Below are 12,294 nucleotides of genomic sequence, written 5' to 3' on the forward strand. Positions count from 1 at the left end.
AAATGTCTTTTCATCACATCAAAACCAGACCCACAAGAAGTCAATTTTTATAGAACGTGAACCAGCCCACTTATCTCCCCCACCTCTCCTCCTGTACTTTTCTGTGTTGAACACTAATATTAATAATAATATATTAACGATCTGGTTGAAAGAAATATTAAAGAAACCAAAATAGGGTTCAAATACTAAAGTGGAAATTTGGGAGATTTTAGTATCCCATTTTGGAAACCCATCGTGTTTGATTTTTATTTCTAAATTTATTTTTGATTTTAGATTTATCCTTAACATATTTTAAAATTAATTCATAACATGGATTCAAAAAATAAGCTGAATAATAATATAGATAAATAAAAAATTGGTATCAATCGGGTGACACATGCTTGTTGGTTTTGTGGGTACTCCAATGCAAGAAAAAAGCAACGGAAAAGAATAAAGAAAATAAAGAGGTGATTATCGCTTGAAGAAAATTCAAATCTTAATGTATACATTTGCAGTTGACCTCAAAATCATTTCATCATATCAAATTCAGACTTTTCAAAAAAACAGAAAAAAAAAGATAATGCGAAAATTTGTTGAGTTCATTTAGGATAAATTCTTAAAGATCCCAAATATCATTCATAAACCATAGCATCGGTTCCTAGTTCCGGGAAGCGATTATGGGAAAAACTATAAGCTGCTCTGTTTTCCTAGCTTTAGTATCTTGTTTCTATTTGCAGTTTGGAACTGCTTTAGATATCATAACACCATCAAAATCCATCAAAGACCCTGAATCTATAATCTCCCAGAGTGGAGTTTTCCGATTGGGGTTCTTCAGCTTTGCTAATTCCAGCAATCGTTATGTAGGGATACTGTACAATCAAATCCCCGTACTAACAGTGGCATGGGTAGCAAACAGAAACAAGCCTCTCAAAGACTCTTCTGGGATTCTCAACATATCAGATGATGGCAACCTTGTTGTTTTGAATGGCAAAACTGAGATTCTCTGGTCATCGAATGTTACCAATACAGCTCCTAATACAACAACTGCCCAGCTTTTAGACGCAGGAAACCTCATCCTCAGTAATGGTGACGATGGAGGAAGCAGCTTATGGGAGAGTTTTGAAGATCTTTCTAATGCCTTCATTGAAACTATGAAGATCAGCACTGATGTAAAAAAGGGTCGTCAAGTGGAGCTCAAATCATGGAAAAGCCCTAGTGATCCATCTGATGGTAACTTTTCTTTTGGCATTGAACCTTTCAACATCCCAGAGGGCATCATTCGGAAGAATAACCAGCTCTATTTTCGGACCGGTCCGTGGAATGGGAATATGTTTCTTGGCTCAATACTTATGACCGCCGTTTATACTGATGGGTTTTATGTTGTTGCAGATAATCAACAACAAACGTTTTATATGGCTTTTGAATATTCTAATGACTCTATGTTGATATACTGTGAATTAGATTCTCAAGGAAAATTCATTGAACGGAGATGGGATGCGGGGAAAGGGAACTGGATAAACAGGTACTCTAGTTTTCAAACAGATTGTGATATTTATGGATACTGTGGGGCATTTGGAATATGCGATTCCTCGAAACGTTGCAGTTGCATAAAGGGGTTTAAGCCTAGGAATATAGAGGAATGGAGTAGAGGTAATGGGAGTAGTGGGTGTTTTAGGACTACCCCTTTGCAGTGCCAAAGAAATGGCAGTGGAGGAGCAGGCCAAGGTGATGATGGGTTTTTGAAGATGATGGTGAAGAAAGTGCCGGCATTCCCGGTCCGGTCATCGATAATTAACGGCGACTGCAAAGATCAGTGCTTAGAAAACTGCTCGTGCGTGGCTTATGCGTATGATGCTGGCATTGGTTGCATGTTTTGGAGTGGAGATTTGATTGATGTGCAGAAATTCTCCACTAGCGGAGTCGATCTTTACGATCTTTACATTCGTTTACCATCTTCTGAACTTGGTAAACTTGTCTTAATGTTGACCATAAATTGCGTCAATTAATCTGCTTTTTTGGGTGTTGATGTTTTATTAACCATGTTTCTGGATTTGCAGATAAAGGGAAAAATACAAAGGTCATTGTTATTACAACAGTAATTGCGGGCATAGTCGTAATTACAATTTCTGCACTCTTCTTATGGTGTAGGATGGCTAAACAAAGAGGTAAATCTCATAAAATTGGAACGATGTATTTTCTTTTATTAGGTTTAAACATAGAAGTCCAAGCTTGGCTTCAACTGAAAATAAATTATTCAGCTTGGCTCCATTAAGTAATAATTAATATTATAAATACAATGTATCAGACTTACTAGTTGCTTAAATCAAGCTCACTCCATAGTTGGATCAACTCTGATTTCTCTCTCAGAAAGGAATGAAAAACGCAAACATATCAAACACAAAATTTATAGAGAAAATTCAATCGGAGTTAAACTCCAGCAGCTGCCACTATTCAATTTCAAACAACTTGCCATTGCAACGAATAATTTCAATCACGCAAAAAAGCTAGGCCAAGGTGGTTTCGGTTTGGTTTACAAGGTAAATGATTAATGGCCATTTCCAACAACTCCACGTTCGATGAAATGACATTTTCTTTTCTACCTAGTTTTGTGATCTTAATTTTGTGTGCAGGGAATATTAGATGATGGAAAGGAAATAGCAGTGAAGAGATTATCGAAAGCTTCGGGGCAAGGCCTGGAAGAATTTGTGAATGAAGTGGTTGTGATTTCTAAGCTCCAACATCGAAATCTAGTTAGATTATTTGGGTGTTGTGTTGACAGAGAGGAAAAGATGCTAGTCTACGAGTACATGCCCAACAAAAGTTTGGACTCTTTTATCTTTGGTTAGTAACTTATGCTAATCTCTTTCTACTATTTTTGGGAATGTCCTTATTAAATCTAGAGTCAAGTTAGGTTGAACTCCTTAAACAGGGACAAAGCTCTCTTAAAATTCCTTTTACCGTCTACAAACTCGAACTCAAATTATTTAAGAGATATTAAACTTTTTATCACTCAAAAATTAATGGTATCATTTTCTTTCTTTATACGATTTAAACTTATCTAAGACTATTTCATCTGCTGGATCCTACAAGTTTGACTTGTCTTACTTGGTAGGTTGAGTCCATATGGGCTACATCTAGGATATAATTTTACCTTTTAACTAACTCATTTAAACTAATTAGGGCTCAAAATACTTTTTTTGTTTTAAATTTAATTAATAAATACAAAAAATTAATTTAAAGTCTTTTTAAAGCAAGAAATTGGATGTGAAGTTGATCTTCTGCGAGCTTATTTGAGAGGATACAAAACATAATAGATCATGACTTAGTCCAAGACCATGCATAATGTAATTATTAATATATATATTTCAATTGATGGAGATAACTTAAATTTTGTTTACAATATCATTATGAATACGATACGGTAGAAATTGCAACGATGATTAGATCCTTCATTATAGGAATTAATTGTTAACCTTAAAGGTGTTTTTGTATAATTTTTGTTATAGATCCGGTTAAACAAAAAATCTTGGATTGGAAAAAACGCTTTAACATTATTGAAGGGATCAGTCGAGGATTGCTTTATCTTCATAGAGATTCAAGACTGAGGATTATACATAGAGATCTAAAAGCTAGTAATGTTTTACTCGACCGAGAGTTAAATCCAAAAATTTCAGATTTTGGGATGGCTAGGATTTTTGGAGGCAATGAAAATCAAGCCAACACTAAAAGGGTTGTTGGAACTTAGTAAGTTGGACTTTTTCCGTGGCATTTCTTTTTATACATTTTTTTTTGATAAAATATGGTATAGGTATGTCTGGGTTCGATGCTTAAAGAAAATACATGTTCAGACTTGAATCGATTTCAACTTTGTTTGGTTTGTGGACTCCTTTTATGTGTTTATAAGTAAAATATTAAAATTATATTTTTATATTTTTATAGTTAACTTTAAATTATTTATTCTTAATTTGGGTTGGGTTGTGGACAAGTTAAAATTAAGGTTTATAATTGGTTTTTTATGTTTAATTACAGTGGTTATATGTCTCCCGAATATGCAATGAGAGGGCAGTTTTCAGAGAAATCAGATGTGTTCAGCTATGGAGTTCTACTACTGGAGATTATTAGCGGAAGAAGAAACATAAGCTTTCACAATAGGGATGATCTTGGCCTCTTGGGATATGTAAGTATATAAGATAGTTAGAGAGGTTGGTGGATGGAATTAGGTGTAAGATGTTGCATTTGTGAGCTATTCGGGTTTGGTTCAAGAAAACTTGAATTTGGCTTAGTAATTATTGAGTCGACCAATCATTTGAGAAAATTTGAGAATCTTAATGCTTGAATCGAGTAGGTTACAAGGCTTTATAACCTTAATTAATATTGAAAATTTTCAATTCAAACTTGAACTTGATTACAAATAATCGAGTTTGAAGTTAAGCATAGGAATGAAGCCCATTGCAGAGTACTTAGGTAAAACAAGCCTAATCAAGAAAGTTTGAATAGCTCGATCTTTATGTCGGATAGAGCTAATCAAACTCTATTAAAGCTTTGAGATTAAAATTTTGAGTCAAGCTAGGCTAGATAATTTTAGTATTAATTTAGACAAAGTTGGTTTTTTTGTTTTCAGGCATGGAAATTATGGAATGAAGGCAATATTTGGAACTTAGTAGACAAGGCGATTTCAGAGTCCGAATCAGATTCAAAGAATGAGAAAGAGATATGGAGATGCATAAATGTTGGTTTGATATGCGTTCAAGAATATGCTAATGATAGGCCAACTATGTCTACTGTTGTTTCAATGCTTAATAGTGAGATTTCAGATCTTAACACTCCAAAACAACCTGCTTTCACTCAAGCACCACTAATAATCCAAGTTGTTAAAAATACGGATTCAATTAATGATGTAACTCTTACAAAGGTTAATGGCCGATGAAGATGCAAATTAACAATACTGAAGTTTATTTTTATATTTTGTTTTGATTTATTTTTGTCTTTTTTATTTGAATTTTTTTTTCATTTTATTTGTACCATTTTAGAGTGAATTTGGCATGTGACAACATTAACCCAATCTGTCTCCCACCGAAGCTATGGAAAAGTGAACCGTTCGATCCATCACCAAAAAAAATCACTCATTACCTAAATTTCAAAAAGAGTATCCAATTTTAGAGGAAAAGAGATCCTACCCTTCATTCCTTTTATTTTGAGTAGTATAGAACCAAAATCAACCATTTTCATAAACCTCAATGCCTAAATTTGAGATGCTAAATATTTATTTTGATTATTGGATTTGGTGCTTCATTTGCTCATTTTATGAGAGGGGCATGAATTTCAAAGGGCATGCAAAACGAAAAGGAAGAAGAAAGAAAGAAAGAAAATTACTGAAAACAAAAAAAAAAAAGGAGAAAAACAACTTCCATCACGCAAAAAAGCTAAGGCAAGATGGTTTCGGTCCGGTTTTTAGAGTAATAACTAATAAACAATGGTGATTTCCAGCAAATACATTATCGATGAAATGACATTTTTCTTTCTACCAAGTCTTATGAACCGAGTTTGATTATAAATAATCGAATTTGAAGTTAAGCATAGAATGAAGCTCATTATAGACTTAGGTAAAACAAGCCAAATCAAGAAAGTTCGAACAGTTCAATCCTTATTTCGAATAAAGCTAATGAAACTTTATTAAAGCTTTGAGATTAAAATTTTGAGTCAAGCTAGGCTAGATAATTTCAGCATAAATTTAGACAGTTGTTTTCTGTTTACAAGCGTGGAAACTATGGAATGAAGGCAATATTTGGGGTTTAGTAGACATGATTATTTCAGAGTCCGAATCAGATTCAAAGAATGATCAGAGATATGGAGATGCATATATGTTGGATTGCTATGCATTCAAGAATATACTAAAGATAGACCAACCATGTCTATTGTTGTTTCAATGCTTAATAGTGAGATTTCAGATCTTAATACTTCAAAACAACCTATTTTCACTCAAGCACCACTAATGAGCCATGATGTTAAAGATAGACTTCACTTAATGACGTAACTCTTACAAAACTTGATGGGTGATAAAGATGCAAATTAATTATTTGGAGTGTTTACAATACTGATAAAGATTTGAGATGCTTTCTTTGTTGTAAATATTGGAGCTGGTGCTTCATTTACTCATTTTATTAGAGGGGCATCAATTTCAGAGGGCATGCAAAAGAAAAAGAAGAAGAAAGAAAGAAAATTACAAAAAAGAAAAGGAAAGATTATGACACCATGCATTTGGGGCTTTCAAATCTTAACAAACATAAGAGTAATAATTCTAACTACGTATCTCCTCTGAGGGTAATTTTTCTACGACAATTATCATTTGTTGTCTCATTTTGAGCTTCATCGAATTTTCTTGAAAATGAACTCAGTCATGACTTGTTTTATGAACATAGTAATAACAATGTGACTTTATTCTATATTTATTTCAATTGGACATAAATCTTTTAAAAAATATTATTATTTTTTTCACAACTTTCACCTCAGTAATTTTTTTACATCACCTGTCACTTTAGACTGGGAAAAAATGAATGATTTAGAAACATTTAGAGTAACTAATTAATGGTCAATAACAAATTTCGTAGTTCAAATAATAGATGCAATTTTTCAAATCAACATTTGAAGTTTCACCTGTTTATTTTATTTGTTTTTCTGTCGACTTTTCCTTGCATGGGATTGGAGTACCCAGAAAATCAACTAGAATATATCACCCTCTTCATACCAATTTTTGCTTTATTATTATTATTACTCTGTTTCATCATGAGTTAATCATAAAATATCGTATGAAAAGATTAATATCAACAATAAATTAAAAATTGGTATGAACAATAATAATAAATTAAAGATTAATATCAACAATATTTTATGATTAACTCATGATGACACAGACTAATAATAATAATAAAGCAAAAACTGGTATGAACTAGGTGACACGTGCTAGTTGATTTTGTTGGTACTCCAATCCCACACAAGGAAAAGTCGACAGAAAAACAAAGAAAATAAAGAGGTGACTACCTCTTCAAGAAACTTCAAATCATGAAGTAAACATTGGCAGCTGCCATGAAACATCATTACATCCTACCATCTTTTAAAAGAAAACACTGGAAAAGAAAATTGAGTTGAGTTCATTTAGAGTAAATCCTTGAAGATCCCAACTAATTCCAAGTTCTGGGAAGAGATTATGGGAAAAACTATTAGCTGCTCTGTTTTACTAGCTTTAATATCTTGCTTTTACTTACTATTTGCCACTGCTTTAGACATAATAACACCATCAAAATCCATCAAAGACCCTGATGTTATAATCTCCCAGAATGGTGTTTTCCGATTGGGATTCTTCAGCTTGGCTAACTCCACCAATCGTTATGTAGGGATTCTCTACAATCAAATCCCCGTACAAACTGTTGTATGGGTAGCAAATAGAAACAGGCCCCTCAAAGACTCTTCTGGGATTCTCAACATATCAGATGATGGCAACCTTGTTGTTTCCAATGGAAAAGCTGAGGTTCTTTGGTCATCACATGTTAACAATACAGCTCCTAATGCAACAACTGCCCAGCTTTTAGACTCTGGAAACCTTGTCCTTAGTAATGGTGAGGATGGAGCAAGCAGCTTATGGGAGAGTTTCGAAGATCCTTCTAATGCCTTCATTGAAACTATGAAGATCAGCACTGATGTTAAAACGGGTCGTAAAGTGGAGCTGAAATCATGGAAAAGCATTGATGATCCATCTGATGGTAACTTTTCTTTTGGTATTGAACCTTTCAATATCCGAGAGCTTGTCATTAGGAACAATAACCAGCTCTATTTTCGGAGTGGTCCATGGAATGGGAATATCTTTATTGGCTTATTATATATGTACACCGATAATCTTGATGGGTTTGAGGTTTTTACAGATAAGTCACCGTACTATATGACTTATGAATCTTCTAATGAGTCTATGTTGATATACTATGAATTAGATTCTCAAGGAAAATTCGTTGAACGAGAATGGGATGCGGGGAAAGGGGACTGGAGTAAAAATTACCCTACTATTCAAACAGATTGCGATGTTTATGGGAAGTGTGGGGCATTTGGGATTTGTGATTCAATGAAACGAACCATCTGCAGTTGCTTAAAAGGGTTTGAGCCTAGGAATATAGAGGAATGGAGTAGAGGTAATTGGAGTAGTGGGTGTTTTAGGACTACCCCTTTGCAGTGCCAAAGGGATAACAACAATGGGAGTGGAGCAGGCCAAGGTGATGATGGGTTTTTGGAGATGAAGATGATGAAAGTACCGGCATTTCCGGCCCGGTCATCAATAATTAACGGCGAGTGCAAAGATCAATGCATGAAGAATTGTTCGTGCATGGCTTATGCGTATGATTCTGGCATTGGTTGCATGATGTGGAGTGGAGATTTGATTGATGTCCAGAAATTCTCCACTGGCGGAGTCGATCTTTACATTCGTATGCCATCTTCTGAACTGGGTAAATATTCTTAGTGTCGACCATGTGTTTGATAAATTGCGTCAAGATCTGCTTTTTTGGTGTTGAAGTTATTAACCAAGTTTTTCTATTTGCAGATAAAGGGAAAAGTAGTAAGATCATTGTTATTACAACAGTAATTGCGGGCATAGTGGTAGTTATTACAATTTCTGCACTCTTCTTATGGCGTAGGATGGCTAAACATAAAGGTAATATATATATGGATAATATTTAAATGTTTATATAATTTATTAAGAAATTAAAAATTAAATTATAAATATATATAAAAATTTAAAAATATCAATAAATTGGAAATGTAATATTAAAACATGGTGATACCGTTACATATTAATATTAATATATATCATGAGTATTAAAATAAAAATAATACGCTTATCAATATGATACTAACTACTTTGATCTTTTATTTCAGGAAGAAATAAAAAACGAAAACAAATCAAACACCAATTTTGTAGTGAAAATAAAGAAGAAAATTCAATTGGAGTTAAACTCCAGCAGCTGCCAGTAATCAATTTCGAAGAACTTGCCACCGCGACAAACAACTTCAATCACGCAAAAAAGCTAGGGCAGGGTGGTTTTGGTCCAGTTTACAGGGTAATAAATAATGGCGATTTTCAGCAAATCCAATGTCATTGAAATGACAATTTCCTTTTTTCTATCAAGTCTTGTGAGTTGAATTTAGTGTGCAGGGAACATTAGATGATGGAAACGAAATAGCAGTGAAGAGATTGTCGAAAACTTCGGGGCAAGGATTGAAAGAATTTATGAATGAAGTGGTGGTGATCTCTAAGCTTCAACATCGAAATCTGGTTAGGTTGCTTGGCTGTTGTGTTGAAGGAGAAGAGAAGATACTCGTCTATGAATATATGCCCAACAAAAGTTTGGACACTTTTCTCTTTGGTTAGTAACTTATTTTAATCCTGTTTTATTTTCTTGTGACTCATCAGTATTCAATGGTTATATTAGACCCCCACTAAATCTAGAGTCCAGTTAAGTTGGACCCTAAACAAGAGGCAAAGCTCTCCTAGAACTATTTTCTTAATCTACAAGACTTGAACTTGTGTTGTTGCTTAAGGGGAATTGAGCTCCTTATCACTCAATCCAATAAGCATTAATATTGTTTTCCTTCTCTTTACAACTTAAACTTGACCCTGACTACCCCATCTGCCAAATCCGATTAGTCCGAATCATTTGACTTGGTAGGTGAAATCCATATAGGTTAGATCTTGGATATAATTTTCCTGAAAAGTTTTTAAAAATGAAGAAACATAATTTTCTATTGAAAATGTTTTTTGTAATTAAGGAAAATCTTATGTATTTTTATCGAAAATGAACTTTTAAATTTTTTTTATTTTTTAAAGTTTTTATATTTTTTAAGAATTAAGATTAAATTGACAAAATGTGTAAAGTTAAGTGCTAAATTTGTTCAATTTTTAAAATTTAGGACTAAATTGATAGATTTTGTAAACATTGGAGGGTTAAAATTATTATTATGCCAATAGAAAAAAAGGTCACTGTTAGTGATTTAACGGATGATTGACCAAAATATTAAATTTCGATAATGTTAGTGACTAAAATAGAAAATTTTAAACTTGGGTGACCAAAACAAAAACATACTAATAGTTGAATGACTATTTTATAGTTTACTCTTAAAAATTCAATAATTAAATATTAAATCATACTAAACACATGTGACATTAGAAGTTAGTAATTATAAAATATAGAACTATGATTCTAAGTTTTCTTTTAAGCAATAAAATTGGTCACCTAGTTGATTTGGTGCAAACTTGTGTAAGAGGTTATGAAAAATAGGTCATGGCTTGGTCCAAGAACATGTCTGATGTAATTATATTCCAGGATTTGAATAGCAGCAACGTAATGTTTTGACTCTCTTTGTTGTTAAATATTTATTTCAATTGATCGACATAACATCAATTCTTTCTACAATCACAATGAATACAATATGGTAGAAAATACAACAATGATTGTAGTTTAGATCCAAAATCTTGAGGTCTTATTGTTTAATTTTTGTAATAGATCCAGCTAAACAAGATGTCTTGGATTGGAGAAAACGCTTCAACATTATTGAAGGGATTAGTCGAGGATTACTTTATCTTCATAGAGATTCAAGACCAAAGATTATACACAGAGATTTAAAAACAAGTAACATTTTACTCGACAAAGAATTAAACCCAAAAATTTCAGATTTTGGGTTAGCCAAGATTTTTGGAGGCGATGAAAATCAAGCCAACACTAAAAGGGTTGTTGGAACTTAGTAAGTTGGAACTTTCTCCCTATCATTTAATTTTATACCCTTTTTTATAAAACATGGTATAGATATGTCTATCATCAGGTCAAGCCCGATGCTTAAAAATAATACATGTCTAAACCTAAATTGAGTTTGGCTTAGTTTGATCTACGGACTCATTTTACTATTTCTTAAAAATAAAACACTAAAGAACATATTATGCTATACTTTTATTATTTGATTTTAATTTGGACCGGCTCATGAACAAGTTCAAGTTAGGGTTGTAATTGATGTTGTTTTTAATGTTAAAATACAGTGGTTATATGCCTCCTGAGTATGTAATGCAAGGGCAATTTTCAGAGAAATCAGATGTATTCAGTTTTGGGGTTCTATTGCTAGAGGTCGTTAGTGGAAGAAGGAGCACAAGCTTTTACAACAATCAATATGAGCTTAGCCTCTTGGGATATGTAAGTTTATAAGATAGTTAGAGATGTTGATGGATCATATTAGGGTGTAAGATGTTTTTGCAAGCTATTCAGGTTCGAATAAAGAAAACTTGAATTCAACTCAGTAATTATTGAGTTGAGGATCATGCAAGTTGAATTCAAGAATCTTAATGCTTGAATCAAGTAGCTTGCGAGGTGACTTTGGGAACCCTAATACTTGAATTGAGTATCTTGCAAGGTTTTTTTTTTCTTTTAATTTATATTAAACATTTTCAATTGTAATTCGAGCTTGACTACAATACCAAGTTTAAGTAGAGCTAAGAATGAAACTCAATTTAAACCTTGGTAAATAAGGTTAATTAAGCAATAGATTTTGAGCAGTTCAATCTTTATATATGTTGAATTGAGCTGATCAAACTCTATTGACACTTTTGAGTTTATAGTTTTGACTTGATTTAGGCCGAAAAATTTAGGCATTAATTATGACAGCCTTTTTTCTATTCTCAGGCATGGAAATTATGGAGGGAAGGAGATATTTGGGGCATAGTAGACAAAGTGATTTTAGAGTCAGAATCATATTCAAAGAATGAAACAGAAATATGGAGATGCATACACGTTGGATTGCTATGTGTTCAAGAATTTGCCAAAGATAGGCCCACTATGCCTACTGTTGTTTCAATGCTTAACAGTGAGATTTCAAACCTTAACACTCCAAAACAACCTGCTTTCACTCAAACACCATTAATTACCCAGGATGTTGAAGATAGGTTTTCACTTAATTATGTAACTGTTACGGACTTTGGTGGCCGATAAAGATGCAAATTAATTGTTTGTAGTGTTTACAAATTAAGTTTTAAGTATTGAAATTTATGTATCTTAATGCTTGGATCGAGTTGCTTCTAAGATGTAAACCTAATTGAGTTTTTTTAATTAATATTGAGAATTTCCAATCCAAACTCGAGCTCAAGTACAAAGAATCAAGTTTGAAGTTGAACATGAAAATGAAACTCAATTTAGACTCGAGTAAACTAGCCTAATCAAGAGAGTTTGAGCAATTCAATCTTTATATTGAATTGAATTAATTAAACTCTATTGAGCCTTTGAGTTCAGAATT

At 33.0% G+C, this 12,294-nt stretch overlaps 3 protein-coding genes across 3 annotated transcripts; all 3 read left to right on the forward strand.

Annotated features, from left to right (window-relative positions):
- The first annotated feature begins 411 nt into the window (after positions 1-411).
- Positions 412-4,955, forward strand: LOC107941304 (G-type lectin S-receptor-like serine/threonine-protein kinase At1g11330). Its single transcript, XM_016874866.2, has 7 exons — positions 412-1,944; positions 2,037-2,144; positions 2,347-2,516; positions 2,610-2,820; positions 3,486-3,723; positions 4,009-4,156; positions 4,601-4,955. Exons 1-7 carry the CDS (start codon positions 657-659, stop codon positions 4,904-4,906), a joined length of 2,469 nt encoding a protein of 822 aa, XP_016730355.2. The 5' UTR covers positions 412-656; the 3' UTR covers positions 4,907-4,955.
- A 2,215-nt stretch (positions 4,956-7,170) lies between these two features.
- LOC121214088 (G-type lectin S-receptor-like serine/threonine-protein kinase At1g11330) lies at positions 7,171-8,700 on the forward strand. The gene is made up of 2 exons (XM_041087834.1): positions 7,171-8,468; positions 8,564-8,700. Exons 1-2 carry the CDS (start codon positions 7,184-7,186, stop codon positions 8,698-8,700), a joined length of 1,422 nt encoding a protein of 473 aa, XP_040943768.1. The 5' UTR covers positions 7,171-7,183.
- Positions 8,701-8,831: 131 nt separating this feature from the next.
- On the forward strand, positions 8,832-11,993 carry LOC107941312 (G-type lectin S-receptor-like serine/threonine-protein kinase SD1-13). The gene is made up of 6 exons (XM_041087835.1): positions 8,832-8,835; positions 8,899-9,080; positions 9,176-9,386; positions 10,524-10,761; positions 11,051-11,201; positions 11,688-11,993. Exons 1-6 carry the CDS (start codon positions 8,832-8,834, stop codon positions 11,991-11,993), a joined length of 1,092 nt encoding a protein of 363 aa, XP_040943769.1.
- Positions 11,994-12,294: the final 301 nt, after the last annotated feature.

The sequence above is a fragment of the Gossypium hirsutum genome, chromosome D01, assembly GCF_007990345.1.
Source record: "Gossypium hirsutum isolate 1008001.06 chromosome D01, Gossypium_hirsutum_v2.1, whole genome shotgun sequence".
Taxonomy (NCBI): Eukaryota; Viridiplantae; Streptophyta; class Magnoliopsida; order Malvales; family Malvaceae; genus Gossypium; species Gossypium hirsutum.

Coding starts and splice junctions, on each gene's coding strand:
- LOC107941304 (XM_016874866.2), top strand. CDS start 657: ATGGGAAAAACTATAAGCTGCTCTGTTTTCCTAGCTTTAGTATCTTGT. Junction 2,517..2,609: donor GTTTCGGTTTGGTTTACAAG/GTAAATGATTAA, acceptor TTTTGTGTGCAG/GGAATATTAGATGATGGAAA. Junction 3,724..4,008: donor AAAAGGGTTGTTGGAACTTA/GTAAGTTGGACT, acceptor GTTTAATTACAG/TGGTTATATGTCTCCCGAAT.
- LOC121214088 (XM_041087834.1), top strand. CDS start 7,184: ATGGGAAAAACTATTAGCTGCTCTGTTTTACTAGCTTTAATATCTTGC. Junction 8,469..8,563: donor TATGCCATCTTCTGAACTGG/GTAAATATTCTT, acceptor TTCTATTTGCAG/ATAAAGGGAAAAGTAGTAAG.
- LOC107941312 (XM_041087835.1), top strand. Junction 9,387..10,523: donor TTTGGACACTTTTCTCTTTG/GTTAGTAACTTA, acceptor TTTTTGTAATAG/ATCCAGCTAAACAAGATGTC. Junction 10,762..11,050: donor AAAAGGGTTGTTGGAACTTA/GTAAGTTGGAAC, acceptor GTTAAAATACAG/TGGTTATATGCCTCCTGAGT.